The following is a 20,126-nucleotide window of genomic DNA, read 5'->3' on the forward strand; positions in this document are numbered from 1 at the left end:
GCGGTATCAGTACTGGACAGTAAATAGTGACAGATGAAAATTATGCCTTTAAATTTTTTGTTTTTGTTTGACTAAGAGTTTACTGCATCATGTGTGGCAATTTGATGCAACAATTACTACAACATGGTTTTAATGCTTTTTTAAAGTCATTTCAGCATTGTTCAGTCTTCACTTTTTTAAACTGAGATATTACAAAGGTGTTAAAAGAATTCATTTTCATACCTGAAGTCTATTTCATGCAGATGAACATATTCCTGGTCTCACCATTTGAGCATGTGTTCTCTTAACCTTGAAAACAAAGTAATTTTAATTTAAGATTTACGTACCAAGTTTTCCTGGAGGCCAGTCAACATCGGTTTGCTCAGTTGCTATCATTAGATATGGTATGAAACTACAGTTTAATGATTTATCTCCTACTTAAAAACATAATCTTGATAAAAAAAAAAACATAGGCCTACAGCTTTGAAAATATGTAGAGCTCCTCACTTGAGCCTAACATCTTGTAGGTGTGTTTGGGATGTTTGTTTGACATTAAGTTTTATTTCTTAAATCCAAACCATCAATACTGAGTACACATATCTGGATAAACAAATGCATCATAATTTTTCACCATCTCATCTCCTGCTTTATCATTTTACAGTTTGGTTCCAGGGATTAGCACCCTAACTTATAACTGAAAGGTCATCAACCTCATTGTGCTTCATGCTGGGAGTGATTTGCAGCAGCGGCAGCCGTGGAGATTAAAGCTGGGAATTCTCCAGTGTCACTGCGCAGCAGAGTGTGATTCACAGCGTAGACCCTTTGATCGGTGACAGTGCCAGGGAACGGGCAGCCAGGCGAAGATTGCGCTGATGGCACAAGGCCTAATCTCTAGATTATCCATCATGCTGCACCCAGCTAATTAAGAGATGTGTGTTGCAAGATCACATCATGCAGGCGCATTATTTAACTCTCCAAACTTTTCTTTAAATGGTCTGCTACGTAACAGCACCTTAGTCCTTCTCTTTGGCTAATTGGTTGTAATCAGAGAGCAGTGATGCATGTCAGCAAGTAATTTCGTGCTCATGCTGTCAAGTGAGAAAGTTTATGCACGCCGCCTCTTCATTAAAGTTCATTGATGACGTTTTGAAATATCACACATCATTCATGTGGTTCCTGGTAGGCATCAGGTTCAGCATCATGTTTCATGACCTCCTAGTAGTTTCCTATTACCATCTATCTACACCTTAACTATAAAGTAATTAAATATATTTACTCTCTCTCTCACACACACAAACACACATGTATTTGCTACAGAATTAGATTTTATCTATCGTAGGTAGTGTGTGCAAAAAATGTAGCAATATTCAGCTAGTGGATTGGATTCCAAGCAGAGTGTCTCTCTGTGGAGTTGGACACACTGCAGCTCTACAATCTTGGAGTAATGATGGTGATCATAGTCCTTGTTCTACCCTGCAGCCTCAGTGAGCACAGCATAGCAGCACACGAATCCCATTCTCCACAGCAGATCTTGAGAACAGTAAAAATGGAGGATTAGAAGTCCGACTGATCACGGGACAAGATCGTTTCTGGAGAACCAGCTGAATTATGTGGGATTGAAGTGATTTATCTTGTACAGATACATTTAAATACCTGAAATTAGTGGCAAATATAGTTGGGCAGCTCTTACTGTACCTGGATTGTCCACCCAAATAATCTTTGTGTTGTAAAATCCTGCAAAATATTTTGTGATTATAATTTTTCTACTTTCCATACTACACTTGTAAATGCACCACACTGATTTAAATGTACTTTTCAGACATCGCAGGAATGAGATTTATTTTAATTAGAGATGGCACGATACCACTTTTTTATGTCCGATACCGATACCGATATCATAAATTTGGATATCTGCCGATACCGATATGAATCCGATATAGTGTTTTTTAATCAACAAAACTGTTTTTTAAATATCTTGCTGCATTTTGCAAGTCTGCAAGTTCATACTCAAGTTTAAAACAACAACTACACTAAAGCTATTCTGTTATACCTGTATACAAAAAAAATATTTCATAGTTCAGCAATACTGATCAATCTAATAAACTTAAACCTACACCATCCTCCCTATTCTGGTATTTTAAAGAGTACTTAGCGTAAATATTAAGCAACCTAACTAATAGGGTTCCAACTCCCAGCAACAACAAAAAGAAATAAATAAAAAATAAGAAACCACCCCTCACGCGCCACCTCATGATGCTTAATCGACGTAATCAACCTTAATTTGATGCAGTGTGAAAAAAAATGCACAGAAATCAATTATTTTTCAAGAAATATTAAATAGATTCAACATCTTTCTTCAACAAAATTGCAGACTGCACAGATGGTACCTTCCCAAAGTAAAAAGTACTATAGCTTACTAGGGTATATATTAGACTTAATAGTCACTATATGCAGTAATTGACTTCTATTCATTTTACATCAAATTAAAACTTTGGGTGTCAGATAATTATTTATTAAAAGCTCGACATTTTAAATGAGAATAAGAAAGAAAAGTATGTCTTTGTGCCCCCTTTTCCCTGTTCATGCCCTATCGGCCCCCCTGGCTAAACTTTGCTAGATCCGCCCCTGCACAGTTACCAGCGTCAGCTACGTAGAAAAAGATCCTGGTGTAGAAAGAAATATTAAATAAATTCTAACAACAGCTTATCAAGCTTAAACGTGCTGCTGTTGTTCAGCCGCTGGTTTCCTCTTTCTGGTGCAAAGTGGGCCAAAACAAACAAGAGACACGGACTCGCGACAGAAAAGCCGATCAGCTGATCATTTAAGCAGTTTCACGATTGAAGTAGCAGCCGGAGAGCGAGAGGCAGTCGCTTGTTAAGCTTAACGTGGGAATGCTTTACAAACATTCAGAGATGGACTTACACACTTGCTTTACTTCTCTCGGGGATAACTTTGTCGGAGATGAAATGCCAGGTTGCTAGCGAAGCTCCACATGCTATCCAGAGCACCGACAGGTCCCGCATGCCACAGCTGCTCTATCACGATGCATACTGCTCCGACTGCTAACGTTCTGAGGTGAGTTACGGCGTGTTGCAAGTTTTGCGAGGTGCTTTCGTGATATTTAATGGATCGGATTACATTTTTTATTTTTCTCCGATATTCGATCCAGTAATTTAGGTCAGTATCGGACCGATACGTAATATCGGATCGGTCCATCTCTAATTTTAATACTATTTTATTGCCCACTAAAGAAGGGCCAGTCAATAGCTGGGTTGATTTGCCGCATAACAAGTACATTTCTGGCACTTTGACATCCTTTTAATCTTTCAATTAGTCCAGCGCAACATATCCACTTGGGTGGTGGAGTCCTTGTCCTGCAAACGTTTGTTTTGTTCATAAATGAGTGAAATCCATCACCACCTTTTGACAGCCGCATCTAGTTTGGTATTCAGGATCACATCTCTTTTAGTAATACACATTGTTTTTCTCTTTCTCTGCACAGACTCAGTGTGTTCTCAGCTGGAGGATAATCAAAGAGTCTGCGCCTGGTTGCTGCTGGGCCTGAAGATACACGCTTTGCACATTTATTTCATTATTTCATTATTTATTTTTTGCATACAATAAACAGTGAGCACAAGCAAGTCTCTGCTTGGACCCAGGTCTGTAGGTTAATCATGGGATCAGTCAAGCCCTTCCTACTCCTCCTGCTGCCCCTGATGTTTTTCAACCGACTATCACAGCTGTGGGCCTTTCCGTTCAGCCCATCCTTGGACCTGGATGTCACTGCGAGAACTACCGTCTTCTCAAAAGGTGAGGATCAAGCAGATTTTTTTTTAATTAAAAGTCTTAAACTGTGATTAAAGCTCTGTACAGGGGGGTTAGTGGTAAAAAGGAGATAATTTTAATCTTCCAAAACAATTTTTTTTAATATTAGTTAAAGATTTAATCAGATTATCAGGAAATGGATGATCCTTTTTATCCTAATCTGATCATACATACAAATGTTAAAAAAATCGTTATTTACATTTGTATATGCTGGCCCGCAAATTTCCTTAAAGATCATAAAAAAGCTCCAGAACATGGCGTGATTTTTATGTTTTTATCAAAATAATCCAATTAAGGTTGTTGTACAACAAGGGGTACATTGCAGACAAGGATTACAAACTAAAAGATGATTTAGCATCCTTAAATGGTTGGCCATAAATGGTTGGCCAAAATATAAACAAATACTGGCCAAAAAATATGGAGCTCAAGTTTTGCCCCCCAGCATAACTCCCTGAATAAACAGCAGCAGAAGACATCCTGTTCTCATCCCCGAAAGCATTATGGCTGTGTTGAGCTAGGGGAGCTATTCCACCTCCTATTAATCCCATTGTACAGCAGTTGGCTTCGGTCAGTCATGACCCAGCTCTAAGGCCAAACCAGAAATGGAAAGGCATGAGAGTTGGTGGCTAATATGAGCATTTACTGTAACCAGTAAAAAAGAAAATAAACAAGAAAGCAAATGAAATGCGAAGTATGTTCATCAGTGGTATGGTGAGGCTGCCAACTGTGGAGTAACATAATCTAGACCAGAGTGTACGATCACATAGATGAAGCTGAGATTTCAGCTGAAGGATTTTTATCCTAGACCAGGTGTGCCAAATCAGATTACTATGGTGTTGGCATGAGTAGTTCATGGACATCTGGGGAGACAGAGTTGTCATTCACATCTCTCCACAGATTACCTAAGACGGAGGCCATCACACATTTTGAGATGGTTCTCAATTTGTAGGACTGACCAAGATTTAATGCCTAAAAGAACAATTTACACTTGCTTTTAGGCGGAAAAAGCCACATACTATTTTTATTTTCGCAGTTACAATATTGATATTATCTTTAAACTGGCATAAAATAACACTTTGCAGCATGATTATCATCCAAAAAGAGACCAGATACACAAAAAGAAACACAAAAAAGTATGAACAGGGACAAACTCCATTAATACAGTGTATTTCCAGATGGATCCACAAACACATGTGCACAACCCAGCTAACAGATCGCTGTCCTTATTTGCTACTGCTCCGACTGCTTCCTCCCCTCCCTGTTACGGAAGTGGCACAGTTTTTGCAGTTGGCCCCAAAGACAGCTCCTTCATGCTCAGAGTTATTAATCGCCTCTCTCATGCCCTGTCCTAGATCACACAGCTCAGCAAACACTTCTAATGAAACAATAGACAAGAAGCCTCCATAAAAGAGGACCTGAGCACGTTAGACCTGATTACTGTCTGTGCAGAAAATACTGCTGAATAGGTGTGTTTTGGCACACAGTGGGTATTTACACACACCATCAGCACGTCTTCCTTACACCTCCACCTCTTACTTCCCACCAGCTCACCTTTACCCTCCCTCTCTCCTCACTTACTGCAGCAGAAGCCAGCTGCAGTGAGAAGGGAACTCCAGCACAGATAAACAGTAAGGGCTGGTGCTCTTACCTCCACTCCACCCCACTCCACTTTTCTCCTCTTCGGTCCTCCGAGGATGAGTATTATTAGCGGGCGGGTGGAGTTAACAGGGCCGGCTGTATTGCTAGCCGAGCTCTCTGGTGTCATAAGTGCTATTGAGAGTATTGCAGGGTGAGATGATATTTTGGAGATGGGAGGATGTGCTGCTTGATGTTCTGAATCACAATAACTTTGAGAGCGACTGTAACACAGCAGAAGCTGGTTGTGTATTTGTTCCCGGTTCTGTGGTGCATTTTCTTGATCCGAACTGAGTGGATGATTACTTTGTTTGCTGGAGAGAGAGGTCTAAGGTCTGAGCTTTGCTTCAAAGTGCACTGATTGGTTGAGAAAAGTACACTGAAGAACAATGAATAAAGAAACCGTTGTGGAGCTATTTACTGCAACTACTGGGAGGTGAAGCATTGACCAGACTACGAATATCTTTTGGTTATTTATCAAACAAATGAAAAGGGCTTGCTCTGTTGAGTGCTCATCAGACGGGAATGCATGCAAAATTAATTTAGCCACCATCTCTAAATAAAGGAGTCTCTGCAGCTGTATGTGTTTGTCCTTTCCTACTTCAGACTTAGCTGCTGTATTGCTGTGGAATTAAAGTTGCTTGGATGAACGATTTTTATGTTTGGCTAAAAGCTGTTAATAAGATGTGGATGAAGGCGTGCCTGGGTTGGTTTGGAGAGGACCACCACCTCTCACCATCATAATCTCCTTGCTGCTCCAATCTGTACATTTTATTTTAATCAATTTAGTCATTTAAATTAGAGACTCGTGCTTTTTAAATTTCTAGTTTTGGTCTCCATTTTATGTTAAGAGCTGGGTTGTGAAACTATTTATCTAAACTATATACAAACCCAGTTCCCAAAAATTTGGGATGGTATGCCTGGTGCAGGTAAGACCCAAACACAGTGCTCGGAACGTAGGGAATAAAATAATAGGTGGTTTTATTAAACTGAAGTACAAAATAATACAAAAAACAATACTAGGAGACTCAAACCATTGACACAAGGATACCATATTGCAAGGGAGGACAGAAGGAAATGCAGACAATATATACACAAGCAGGATAACGAGGGAAGAGGCCACAGGTGGGAACACAGCTGACACTAATAAAGACAAATGAGACAAGGGAAGCAAAACTGAACAGAATACACACGAGACAGGAGATTCTCAAAGTAAAGCAGGAAGTAACACACACTGAGAAACAAACTAAGACACATGGGCTTGATACTGGGACAGAAACAGATATGGAGACGTGACCATACTGAAGAAATAACAAAATGCAGAGATGAGACTAGGACAGACATGAACCAGAAATCCAGAACTATAAATACAAACTCAGCGGCACCTGAAAATAATATGTTCAGACACTAGAACATAATTAACTTATGCTTTCAAAGAAGTAAATGACAAATCCAAAGGAACACTCAAACACTGGGTCAAAGACCCAGGATAATGACAACTTTTGAGAATTACTGCCTCTCTGTCCCTCTTTTGTCGTCCCTGGCCCAACTTTTTTGAGAACTAGTAAAATGCTTCAGTTTAAACTTTTGATATTTTATTGTGAATAAAATTAGATTTTTAAATCATTGCATCGTGCTTCTATTAACACATCTCCCCTGATGATTAGAAAATGGCATTTTTGGAATTAGGGCAGCATGGTGGTGCAGTGGTTAGCACTGTTGAATCATAGCAAGAAGGTCCTGAGTTTGCTTCCAACATCTGTCTGGGCTTTTTCTGTATGGAGTTTGCATGTTCTCCCTGTGTTTGTGTGGGTTCTCTCTGGGTACTCCGGCTTCCTCCCACATTTCAGAGACATGCAGTTAGTGGGGTTAGGTTAATTGATGATTCTAAATTGCCCATAGGTGTGAATTTGAGTGCAAGTGGTTGTCTCTCTACATGTGATAGACTGGGATAGGCTCCAGCACCACCAGCACCTGCTTATCCAATTCCATGACCCTGAATTGGATAAGCAGAAGAGAATGGGTGGATGAATTTTTGGAATTGGGTGTATAATTAAGCTATTATTGCAACGAGTACAGGTCTGTTGGTGAATATTTGCTGGTTTTGAAAAGCAGCAAATCAAACCTGGAGGCACCGTAGAAGCTGAAAATAATGTCAGTCTCTGACTTTCCACTGCAGAATGCAGTGTTATATTTGTTCTTCAGGCTCACTATTATCTCCTCATGCTGGGCAGGTACTGCCTGTATCTTCCTGCTATGTGCAAGGTGTCCTGTGGCTTTGGTGACTTTTTTATGTTTTGACACTACAAACTATCTTGTTAGGTTTGGAAAAAGAGTGGTTTGGTGTAGCATAATTGAAAAGTGACAAGTTGGAAGTGATCCCTCACTAATGCTGTAACCTGCCTAAGGACACCTTGTGCTTAAGTCATGAAAACAACATTAACTGAGGCCAAGAGAACAAGCTCACCCCAGGCTCACCTACAGAGTCTTCTGTTTAGTGAAGCACAAACACAGCTGCAAACAGCAGTTGTTCCCATCAGGCACATTTTGACCAGGTTCTGTAAATGCACAGTGGAAGAACTTATCTGTGTTCTGTCCTCACAGTGGTCAAGTTTGTGACAATTCATTTACACATCTCTGACTGTGCCTAGGATTATAAATAATACATACTCTTCTTACTGCGGGCACTTTTCTATGCTGTAGCCTGAGCCCGTCTGTCATTACAGATTTTCTTTTTCTCCTTGCCCTCACAGAAAGTTGTCCTTGACCCAGTTTCTAATCATCAGGGAAGGCGTGTGAGTACATGTGAGAGTGCAGAACGTGCACGTGTGTCAGCATGCGTTTCATCACTCTTAGGGCATGCCCTGCGAATGTGTGCTGCATATGTGTGTGTGTCATGTAGGGGGAAGCTTATTAAGTGCCATGTAAAAATCCTGCATACATGCATCTCCTGTCACTTTCCTCACTGAGACATGTCAGCGGGGAGGACGGGGGAAGGGAAGTTTCTTCTCCTTTTGATGATATGTGGGTGTCACTATCTGTGGGAGGATTGATATTATTTTTCTTTGCTGGCGCTCATTAATTTACAGTATGCTTTACTGGTTTGCTGCATGAGTGGGAGGAGAAGGACATGATGTATCACAGAGAGAGCGCTTGGATATGTATATAAGAGAGAAAATGACAGAAGAGGTCTTTATGCTCTCTTGGTGAGAACAGGTACATCGAAAAGGCCACCAAAGGCAAACAAGCAAAGAAATAATTCTGATACATGATTTTTTTTTATCCAATACTGAGATGAATCTATAAATACTATTTAATACTTAATTCCTTTCTTGATGTTAAAATGGCCCCACTATTTTCATCCACTATTTAAATAGTGGATGCTCGTATTAAACATGGCCAGGGTTTCAAATAAGGAGGTTCCTTGATTTCTGACAGTTTTTTTAACTCTTGGCTCCCATCATAATGAGAGGGGATATCCCTAACATGGTCATCTAAATCTCTGGCTGCGAGCATAGAAGCCCCATCTGTTGTTCAGACCTTGTGGTTTTGAGGAGCAGTAAATCAGAAGAAAGTTGTCTGATAGGCAGACAAGATAAAACTTGTTTCAGAGGATGCCTTGGCAACAAGACTCTGTATAAAATAGATAAAGATTATTTAGAATTCTACTGCTCTAGTAGAGTCCAGAAATAAAAAAAATAAAAAAAAGACAAATATTGGTCTTATTTTAAAACAAAAGAGTTAATGTTATGTTGAAGGAGGTTTTTTTTAAAGTGAGTTTTTTAAACCCTGAGAGTATAACCCAGCTTTCTTTTCAACTTTGGATCTTTTTAGATCTTTCATTTCTTTGTTTTTGTGCATTTATCTTACTTTTATCAACCTTTATCATGCAAACTATTTAAAATATGCCTGTGCTGAACACACCATCTGCGGCTTGCAGCTTGTCTCTTGGAGTAACAAAGAAAACTGATCTGCCTGAGGAACAGAGAGGACTACTGCTAGCCAAACCAGGCATTCTTAACTCTTAATTTCTCTGTAGTTGGTTGCTTTATTAAAATACTAAGATCCATCGACTGTTTTTCTGCAGTGCTGTTCTACTCCATTTCAGCAAATAAAGCACTTTTTTACTCCAAGCCTCATTAACCTAAGCACTTTTTATATGCCCTCATTTGCTTGGATAAATGCATCATGTATCAGGGTTCAGTATATTGCCCAAGGGTAGTTTGACCCAGACTCAGGGAGCCAGGGATTAAACCATTATCTTCCAATTAGTACACAACCTTATCTGTCACCTGAACCACAGCCATACAACTAAAAGACAAGTTAGTTTATAGTTATTAAAGATGCCATCCCAAAAAGAAATGTTACGTTTGGTGGCAATATGTTTGCACACAGTTTATGATAACCAAGAGCTAGTCACTGATGTGCTGTTAGAAAGGTGTCAGAAACTTGATGACATCTCCCTGTGTGGACAGCAACTGAAAACCACCAAATATGTGAAAGCTCACGCACAGTAACATACAGATCAAGTGTGAGGATGAGGTTGATAGTGAAGAGTGAAGAACTGGCACAGGGACAGAGGCTCCTTCAATTATAGTTCGATTTTGAGCTATGTTAGGCAGTGGTCTTTAGTGGGAGTTGCTGATAAATCCATTGTCCCTGCTCAGCACCACACAGCAGACAGATGAGGTTGCTGCTGATTTGATGAGTTCCTTTATCAGTTTGTCGAGACGAAACATAGCTAAAAGCTCTTCTAAAAGAGACTAAAAGTAAACAGAGACTAGACTAGCTTTTCTAACCAGACAGCTTTCTTCTGGCTAATCAAACTAGCTGCCATATGAATATTTCTAAATAGTTATTTTGACCATGATGCATGTGATTGACTTAATAAAACATCACTGTAGCGGAAAATAGAAATGGTATTGGAGCTTTTCCATTTAAAAGAAAGCAAAAATACTGAATGCATTAAACATTAGAAATCCACCGTTGTAACCTTTATGGGCAGGTTTGACAACTAAACATGGATTGTTTTTGTGGGCCACAGTGCATTTTTCCACTCCTAGAAGTGAGATTAATGCTTGACTGTGTCCTGAACTCAATTGTTTGCCCATGGGGCTTGTGCTTTGGCATTTCCTACCTCTGCCACCAGACCTGAAGTAATGCCGTTCTGAAATATTGATGCACTGTAAGTTACTATGTTGAGAGCTGGGATGTAACAAGAGGTCTTGGTAGTAAGGTTCCTTATAGATTGCACCATTATTGTGATATTGGCAGTAAGAAAGCCTGCCAGCTTGACGCTTCTGTGTAGATGAATTGTTTTGCATCCAGTATGGTAATTACACCACTAATGATCATCAATTTACTGCTCAACAAAGTCTGTTAATATCTTAGTCTAACCAGCTGCATCTTGTGCATAACAGTGATGATTTACAAACTGTATCAGCGAGACCAAGACTGCTCAAACTAAAGAGGTTTAATCTCTGCTGTTATTTTCTGTTACCTTTTTTTGGGGGGGTGGGGGGGGTGTTCTCAGTTGAGACATTTTATGCCTTAGACCCTTTAAATCCCTGAAGCTTACATGGTGCTTTGATCCTCTTCTCCTCTGATAGTGTTGGTGTCTGATTCAGACACGGCCTTATTAGTAATTCAGTGATGGCCGATGTGCCAGTCCTGCAATGACACTGCCACCATTTGAGTGGGGTTATGTTTTTCCATCTTATCTAAGATGAAAGTCTTGGCTTTCCTTCATCTTATTCTGCAGTCTCCCTGGTTGGACAAAGTCTTATGAAAGTTTTGGCTCTGACACAAGCTTTAAAGACAAGGTATTGTATTTGTGTCATTATTAATAGTGGGGTAAACATACCACTGCCACTTTGATGTGCAAAATAAGCATGCACATCAGATCGGGACAGGCCTATTTTTCTTCATATTATAAAACTTCTTAAAACTTGGTCGATTTTTGTAAATTTCTAGCCAGCATGAAATCACCTATTTTGAAGCCTCACTGGTAGCATTTTGGCCACAACCATGTTGTTTTTTGAAGAAAAAGAAGTGACCACATTTGGAAAAAATGTTGGAGTGCTACAATTTACTTGGTAAGCAAGCTGCATAAATAAACTATATGCATACTGTGCACAGACAGATACCTGCTAACTGGTGCAGATAAAAAGTACTTTATTTCACTAACAAAAGTGAACCACAAATGGATTGTCTTGGATAGTCTGCACAACACAGAAAGCCATATTAGCCAGATAGTTTACTAAAAAATGCTTACTAAAGAACAGTTTTTGGCTATGACAGCTACAGTATTCATGTGTAAGCACACTTGTCAATCAAAATGGCCATGTTCCTAATTTTAAGCCTCACTAGTATTCAAACAAATGATTTATAAGGAAAGACCCAGTCAGACGTCTTAATGCATTCTCAATCATCCAGGTAAGTAAATCTTCAAAAGTTGATTCTGTTCATCTGGACTGAAAACCAGTCAGAGTTTTTATGAAGGGAGAAACCTATAGAGACCATACAAGGCTTCAAATATGCCTCTTAGTGTTCTAAAATTGGGCATTTTTAAAGGGGGGATCTATGGCGATTGACTTGCTTTTTGAACCAACCTCAAGTGGCCACTAGAGGAAATCTAAGGAGCTTGGGAAGAAAAGCATCTGGACTTCTTTAAGTTGCTTGAAGACATTGCACCTTTAACTACTTTTGGACAGAGAAAACAGATGGTTTGAAAGAGGAGTGAAAGAAGCCATCTATGTCCGCTGCGAACAGCCATCCTTGAACAGAGACGGTGGCTTACGACACCAACTGTCTGCCATCTATAATCCAGTTTTGAGATCCTTTCCCAGACGCCTTAACGCCCACTCACATCCTGGGCCATTTGACCTCAGTAAATCACATGATAGGGTGTGGCTAGGTTTCACCCGAAACCTTGGCTGATTGTGACCTACACCCGTTTTCATACCTTGGCTCGTGTGATTAGGTAGAGGATCATCAGGGAGTTCATGACCCTCTTGGGGGACACTCCCCTAGGACTTAAATCTTGGCCTCTCCACCATTTGACCTTAGAACTGAAGAAGCTTCTTGGATGAGAGGTGAAACGTCTTCAAGCAACTTAAAGAAGTTCAGAAGCTTTTCTTTCCAAGCTGACTACAATGACCTGGATGACTGAGAACCTTCACAGACACTAGAGGAAATGCAGTTTTTGTTTCTTATGCCTAATCTTCACTTTACAGTCTTGGATTGCACATAAATAATAGTTATTACAGCATGAATTACACTTTGTCCTATGGATTTTCTTATTCACATAATAGTTTGCTCTGACAAGTAATTACCATCATAAACAATATTGTTATTACTAAAACATAAACAAATTTGATTTGACATGCGTAAGTGGAAACCTGTCAACATACTGACAGAATCCATTGGCTGGAGTGTGATGTGCCACAATTTAATGAGCAGCTGTGTTTAAAAAAAATACTAATTTTCCTGCACTTCACAATTCACACTACCCATATGGTGTAGAAAAAACACCAGATGGAGAGAGTACTGTGAACTGGATCTTCCTCCTGTAAGGAATTGGTCCCAATAAAAGCTGCTGACAGTGAACAGTGTGGATTATTCAGCATATCAAGGACAGCTCGTCACAGTGACAGACACTTGTAAAGATAAATTGCTGCTGCATATTTTGCTTCTTTTTGTATGAAGCTCCACTGACCTTTTATTCAGCTGAAGGCAAAGGCAATTGTGAAGAATCTGAGAGATTTGTACTTCAAATCTTAGTCAATTAAAAATAAAATGGCTAAATACCACTAGAAAACCATGAGAGAAAATAAACCTGGGCATACTGACCCTTTGAAAGTGTGCACATCTGTTATCTTTTATTTTTCTGTTAATTCTCTGTCAGTGTTTAGAAGTCAGAATTATGACCAGGGACATCATGAACCATGTCCAACTTGTTTTTGCGGTAAGAAACTGCAGGTGCAGTACTAAATTTTACAGATGCATGTGCACATCTTGTAGCTGTGCACTTGAACCTGAGGGCAGTGTCGGGTGCTCTTTTTTATTTTGTTTATAGTTTGCTCTGTTTCTGTTTTTCTTTAGCTGCCACATAGTAAAAAAGAGTGTTAAAAACAATGAAAACTGCCCACTGCAGCCATTGTTTGTGCTTCCCATTCATGCTTTTTTTTTAAAGCAAGCTCCGCTGTTGTTTTCTTAATCTTTTAACCAACTTTTTAGCCATTCTGAAACTGCACAAGTGGACAAAAACACAAGATAATAAATCATGTGACATGACCTCACCCACTGATTTGGGACTTCTTATTTTTAAGCTTTAGTGTTCAGAAGTTACGGATGAAAGAAGAGTGCTCACTTATATTAGCATCAATGCATTCATACAGGTGTGATCCACAGACACACATACCAGCTAATTAGTATTAAGTAACAGACTTTAGAAATATAATAATTTCTCTTCTTCTTGGATTTTTTGAGCCACACAGTACAGACCGTTATCCTGGTAGCTGAGTTATTACTATCAGAAGAGGAAAATAACATGCTTTTAAGTGGTTTTGAACATTTTGACCTTGTATGGAGATAGAGCCCCTTTTGAAACATGTATCATATGGCATCTAGAGGCCCTGTAGGTACTGTCACATCTGTGCTGACTTCATTTTTAAGCTTTAGGGGTTGCCCTTTGGTAGCAACAAGTGTTCAACTTTGCAAAATGGTCTGTGTCCATCCGTGAATGTCTAATCTTTTGCTAATCCTTGTCTGACCTTTTCTAAACATAACCAAGTGGCCTTGTTACAAGTGACAGCTAAGAATGAAAAAGAAAATAAAAACTGAAAATAAGTGGTCAGCTAAGTCTCGAAAAATTTTCTTAAGCACAAGATCTCCTGGATGTCCAGTCTCCTGGATAAAAGTCATGTGTCCAACCCATGCATCTACCACAAACTACTTCCTGCATCAACTTTGTCGGTCAAATCCCTGAAGGCAAACTTCTTCCATGAGAGAAGTAGAAACAAAAAGGTGTCAACAAGCATGTTATAAACAAGTCGATCGTTTCTGAGTAAACTGAAAATTATGTCGGTAAAGCAACAGTGTCAACTACTAGCAGATGGTTGGAACAAAAAAATAAAAAATACCACCCCCATCTCACCAAGAAATAACAGGCTGAATGGGTAAAATATTATCTTGATTCGATGGTATTGTATATTCTGCAGTTTACAGACCTGCTAATTGTCTTTTAAACTAAATAAACACTTTAAAATTGCATATTTCAGTTTGTGCACAGCTTCTGTATTTGCCTGTAATAATTTCCTATGGTAAACATCATAATATAGAAAATAATGGAGTCAGCAGATGACACGCCGACATACTTCACTTTTTGTTTTTTTAACCTTTGCCTTTATTCTTGCACAAGGTCTTCTGTGCATAATTGCTTACATAACACACAGTCATGTAGCTGACTCTTGACCGTGGTAAAGAAGTAAAGAGTTGCTTATATAATGTGGATAGAGTTGAAAGAAACTGACACTGCTGACAGTGTCCAAAGAAATCAAGTCAGGCTTTCCTTCAAGCCTTTGTTCCCAAATTTTCTGTGAGCACGTGTGCGTTTTTGTTTGTCACATGCTCGCCACAGTGGGTGCAGCGATCGGTGAGTCACAGAGGAAGTCACACACTCAGACTGTGACAGACACGCATACAAACATACAGTGGATTTACTATCATCCAGGACCCCACATGGTGGATTACAAGTGTGTCTGCGCACAATCTGGCTACGCCACCTGTGACGGCTCAACTGCCGAAAACGCGCTCATTCTGGCAAACACACAACGCACACTCCTCAGAACTTCTGAGTCACTGATAGAGTTGTCTTTACTCTTTTTCAGGAGGCAGATGATGTGTGAAATAAGCGTGAAGAGTATGTGTGTGTTTGTGTAACCACTGACAGATGTTTCTGAGGAGCATTTTGACCTCTTCCCCTCATCAAACCTGTGTACTCTGAAGAGTCAGAAGAACTGATGTGCAAACACACACACACACACACACTCAAACACAGTAAATGAACAGTAAATAGATACCAGCCAGCAGGCTAAGAGGTTTCTGGCACACCTCAGTGCTCTGTTGAATTTCCCCATTGATTTTGCAGCAAAGCACGAGGTACATTGTGTGTCTCTCTGTATGTGTGTGTGTGTTTCTCTGTGTGTGTCTACGGATATAAAATAATGGCCAGCTTCATGGAACAGCAGGTTGACATCTGTGTGTGTTGCTAAATAGATATTCATAGCAATCCTCTTAGTGATAATGATTTTTTGATTTTGATTTTTCAATATCGAAAACTACATTAATCTATATTTCTACATTGAGAACAAATCAAATGTAATATAGAATATGTTGCTTCTTCTAAGGAGTGCTTTTGGGAGGCAGAAAATTTAACTAAAATTAAAAATATGCACATTTTGATACCAGATGGTGTTCCTGAAGGAACAAACAAGGAATTTGTGACTCCTCATGCAATCAAGCTGGGGATATTTTTTCTTGTTAGTTGAATGTGTAAACTAATATACACTAGAACCACTAAGAAAATATTTTCATGAAACCAGTATGAGATGATTTGAGTTTTGTGGTATGACAGATTATCCTGTTGGAAGCAGTGATCAGAAGATGAGTAAACTAGGCATAAAGAAGTGGACTTGCTTCACATGTTGTGCGTTCACAGATGCTCTTCTGCTTACCTGGTTCTAATGAGTGGTTACAGCATTTAAGTTACTGTTGCCTTCCTATCAGCTCAATGACATCCATTCTCCTCTGACAACTGGCATCAGTAAGACATTTTTCTGCAGAGAGCTGACACTTACTGGATACTTTCTCTTTTTTGGACTATGCTCTGTAAGCCCTAGAGATGGAGGAAAATCCCAATAGATCAGCAGTTTCTGTAATACTCAGGCCAGCCTGTCTGACACCAGCAACAATACCGCAATCAAAATTGTCTTTATTTCCTATTCTGATGCTCAGCTTGAACTTAAGCAGGTTATCTTAACCATGTCTTATTAATTCCACAAGCCACTGTGGCCCACCCATTCAATTCAATTCAATTCAATTTTATTGATATAGCGCCAAATCACAACAACAGTCGCCTCAAGGCACTTTATATTCTACAGTAGATCATATAATAATAGATTCAGAGAAAACCCAACAGTCATATAACCCCCTATGAGCAAGCACTTTGGCGACAGTGGGAAGGAAAAACTTCCTTTTAACAGGAAGAAACCTCCGGCAGAACCAGGCTCAGGGAGGGACGGCCATCTGCTGCGACCAGTTGGGGTGAGAGAAGGAAGACAGGATAAAGACATGCTGTGGAAGAGAGACAGAGATTAATAACAGGTATGATTCAGTGCAGAGAGGTCTATTAACACATAGCGAGTGAGAAAGGTAACTGGAAAGGAAAAACTCAGTGCATCATGGGAGTCCCCCCGGCAGCCTACGTCTGTTGCAGAATAACTAAGGGAGGATTCAGGGTCACCTGGTCCAGCCCTAACTATATGCTTTAGCAAAAAGGAAAGTTTTAAGCCTAATCTTGAAAGTAGAGATAGTGTCTGTCTCCCGAATCCAAACTGGAAGCTGGTTCAACAGAAGAGGGGCCTGAAAACTGTGGACCCATGGCTGGGTCCCAAGCCCAGATTAATGGGGAGGGTTGTGTCATGGAGGGTGTCCTGCTCAAAAGAACTTGGCCAAATCAAACATGACAGGGTGAGAAAGAAGCAGATGATTTGCTGTGCCAACCCCCAAAGGCAGTAGCTGAAAGAAGAACAAGAAGTCTGCATGCCTAATTGCAAAGAGTTCCTGCCATGAGAAATTTTTGTTAGAAGTCAGTTGAACAAACCTAATGAAATGGCCAGTTAGTGTGTGTACTGTTACAATGGTGGATGCGCATAGTAAACACTTTAACTTTCAATAATTGCAATAAGTGTACGTACAAGTTACCACTGTGAGCAAAGAGGTCCCAACTCTTGTCTTGGGAAAGTATTTTGCTACTCTTGGGTCTGAATGATGTCAGTGGACGTAAGTGGGTAGATATCCCTAATATGGTCAATTGAGAGACATGCTTAGGCTTTGACTAAAGCCCAGCTCACCTGGTGCTCAAATTTTGTTTGCTAGAATAAATCTAGCTTAAGAAGCTCAAACAGTAGATAAACTGAGGAGCTACATCAAGGGTCAGTATAGGGTTTAGAGCACTCCTGTAATTGCTGCCAATTGATTTTTCATTTCTGTGATTCAGACTAAAGAAAAAGTTTCTCTTTCATACCTCGGACTCAAGATCAAGTGGTATGAAATAGCAACCGCTCGCGTCATACCAGATCTGAGACCAAGGTCACTCTACCTCTGCTGCCTTGAGCCCAGGGACATTTTGTGTCACCACAGTCCTTCTCATCAGCCCTGTGCTTGTTATATCATACAGTCACTATTTTTATAAGATAGAAACCAAGGCTTTTGCTTACTTGGATGAGTCACGAGTAGCGGGCTCTTTACATTGCCTTGGGTTGAGATTTTGTGTTTGCATAACTCTTACTTTAAAAATGATCTCGGAGAGTACGCAGTGTTCTCGTGAGGAGGAAATTGTTAATGTCATGCATTTTTTAATGCGCGTGACTGTGTTTCTTTCTTTATCACACTTTCTTCTTGAATGTATCTCATGTATGAGTTTGTTTTCTGATGTTCCCAATTTCTTTTAGATTATATTTAGATTATTTGCATGTGCAGTGGAGTGTACACCCTACTGGGTGAATCCTGGCCCTTCCTACCAAAGTGCCCTCATCTACCCTTCAGATGAATCCCCTCCTGGCGTGTCCTGACCTTTGCCTGTGTTGGATGACATGCTCATTGCTCACTCAAATCTAAAGTTGACAGGCTGAAAAAAGATTTAAAAAAAAAAAAGAGGTACACAGTCACGTGGCTTTCATTGATAGCTACAGTAGCTTTGCAATAGTTGCTGATAAAGTTCGTGGAAATGAACTCTGGAAACAAAAAACGGATCATTCTCAATTTATTAAAACTTTTAGTTACTGCTCTTGCCCTCATAGCAGTCACTAAAAACAGGTTTGAGGGTGCAGGAAATGAAAGCAGGAATGCGATCACTTAAATCTTACATAAACTATGAGGCAGTCCAATTACTGGAACGAAATGATCAAATTTCAGCTGTTTTCAGCACCTATCATAATTAACATACTTGTTTAGCTCTCCCGTTTAGTGAGAGATAAAAAAAGAGGTTGGAAGATCTGACTACGATTTTGAGTTATTTACACAGAGAAAAACAAAGAATATGTTTTTTTAAGTTAGTATGTAAGCAGGTAATAAAGCATCAAAAAGCCTTTAACGGTAAAAGCTCATACAAGAATTATCAAAATGAAAAAAGTAAAAAAGCATTGAATTTCAAAGAATCTTCCCTGTTTGTAACACTTAAAAACTGAACTGTAAAGTCTCATTAAAACTGCATGTGTGGGAGGACTTTTGAAAAGTAAAATCCTCTCATTCTGAAAATGTGCACGGCACAAAAACAGAGCTGTGCCTGGAGTCCAGTTAATGTTAAAAGATTGAGTGCATCTTATTAGTTCTCTGTCCCACCTAGGAAATTACACTTTATATATTCCACAAAATACTAAATTGCTCACACTGCACAGACATCTTTTATACACTACATAAAACAATGCAAACCGACAAAGTGCAATCTTGATTTCAAAACTGCTGACAAAAAAATGCTGAATAATCCCCTGCAGGGGTGCTCCTGAGGTTGATGTGCTAAGTGTGATGAGTAATTTAGGTAATGTGATTTAGGTAAAGTTTGAATATTTAAATATTTAAGGTAGCTGTCATACAAACTATGTATTATGGCTACTCATTTATGTAAGTCTTAAGGCGCTAGTGCAGCAACAAATGTCAGCTGCTCTCGTTAAACTGAGAAGGGTACATTTATAGTACAAAATCAGCTTGTCTTCTCCACCATGGAATCAAAGATTTTATTGCCCTTGATTAGTTTTATTGCAGCTTGCTCAGAAGTCACCTGGATAATTGATGCCTTTCAGATTACCTTTTAAGGTCATTGCACATTTCTTTGCAGCTGCATTCCAGGCTCTGGTTGCCTAGTTACCCATCCAATGTATTTACTCCCAGTCCATATGTCAAGTGCTAGCTGTTTCAGCCGTTCACCTGGAAGCTGAGAAATGCTCGGGCCCACTTTTGCTGCTTGTAGTTATTTGACTGTAGTCGCTTTAAGTTGCACTTTCTATGGTCTCACCATGTTGCTTCCAGTGTGGATGCACTTTTAAGAGAGATGCTCAAAGTCTAAACAAGACCATGAACTCTATAAAACTTTCTTACACTCCAACATACTCCAACACTCCTTGTCAGTGTCTTAACATAGACATTAAAAACAGTCTTCTACTACCTCACAGAAAATTAGAAATATTCACTATTACTGGAAGAGCAGTGGCTACAGAGGATTACAGTTTTTTAATTTATAAATTTATGCTTAAAATAAATATTTTAAAAGTAAATTTGGTCTTTTTTTAAACATAACTTTAAAAAAAAGGAAGAATGAATGCTTTAAAACTTTTTTTAAAGGATTTCCTCTACCAGGAGCTGTGTGTGCATCATCAATCTTCTCAGCCTCCATGCGTATAATCAGCCTG

The 20,126-nt window shown here is 39.5% G+C and overlaps 1 protein-coding gene across 2 annotated transcripts in view; it reads left to right on the forward strand.

Annotated features, from left to right (window-relative positions):
- The window catches only part of sema4gb (sema domain, immunoglobulin domain (Ig), transmembrane domain (TM) and short cytoplasmic domain, (semaphorin) 4Gb), a 55,762-nt gene that overhangs the window by 4,644 nt on the left and 30,992 nt on the right, over positions 1-20,126 (forward strand). The window contains exons 1-2 of one of the 2 annotated variants that reach the window (XM_076887674.1): positions 2,752-3,054; positions 3,482-3,789. In XM_076887674.1, coding sequence (XP_076743789.1) covers positions 3,654-3,789 — 136 coding nt within the window. In that variant the 5' untranslated portion in view covers positions 2,752-3,054; positions 3,482-3,653. Of the gene's footprint in view, positions 1-2,751; positions 3,055-3,481; positions 3,790-20,126 lie in introns of those variants that run through there. The other variant, XM_004556743.4, reaches the window with a different exon arrangement.

Source organism: Maylandia zebra, linkage group LG8 (assembly GCF_041146795.1).
Source record: "Maylandia zebra isolate NMK-2024a linkage group LG8, Mzebra_GT3a, whole genome shotgun sequence".
NCBI classification, from domain to species: Eukaryota; Metazoa; Chordata; class Actinopteri; order Cichliformes; family Cichlidae; genus Maylandia; species Maylandia zebra.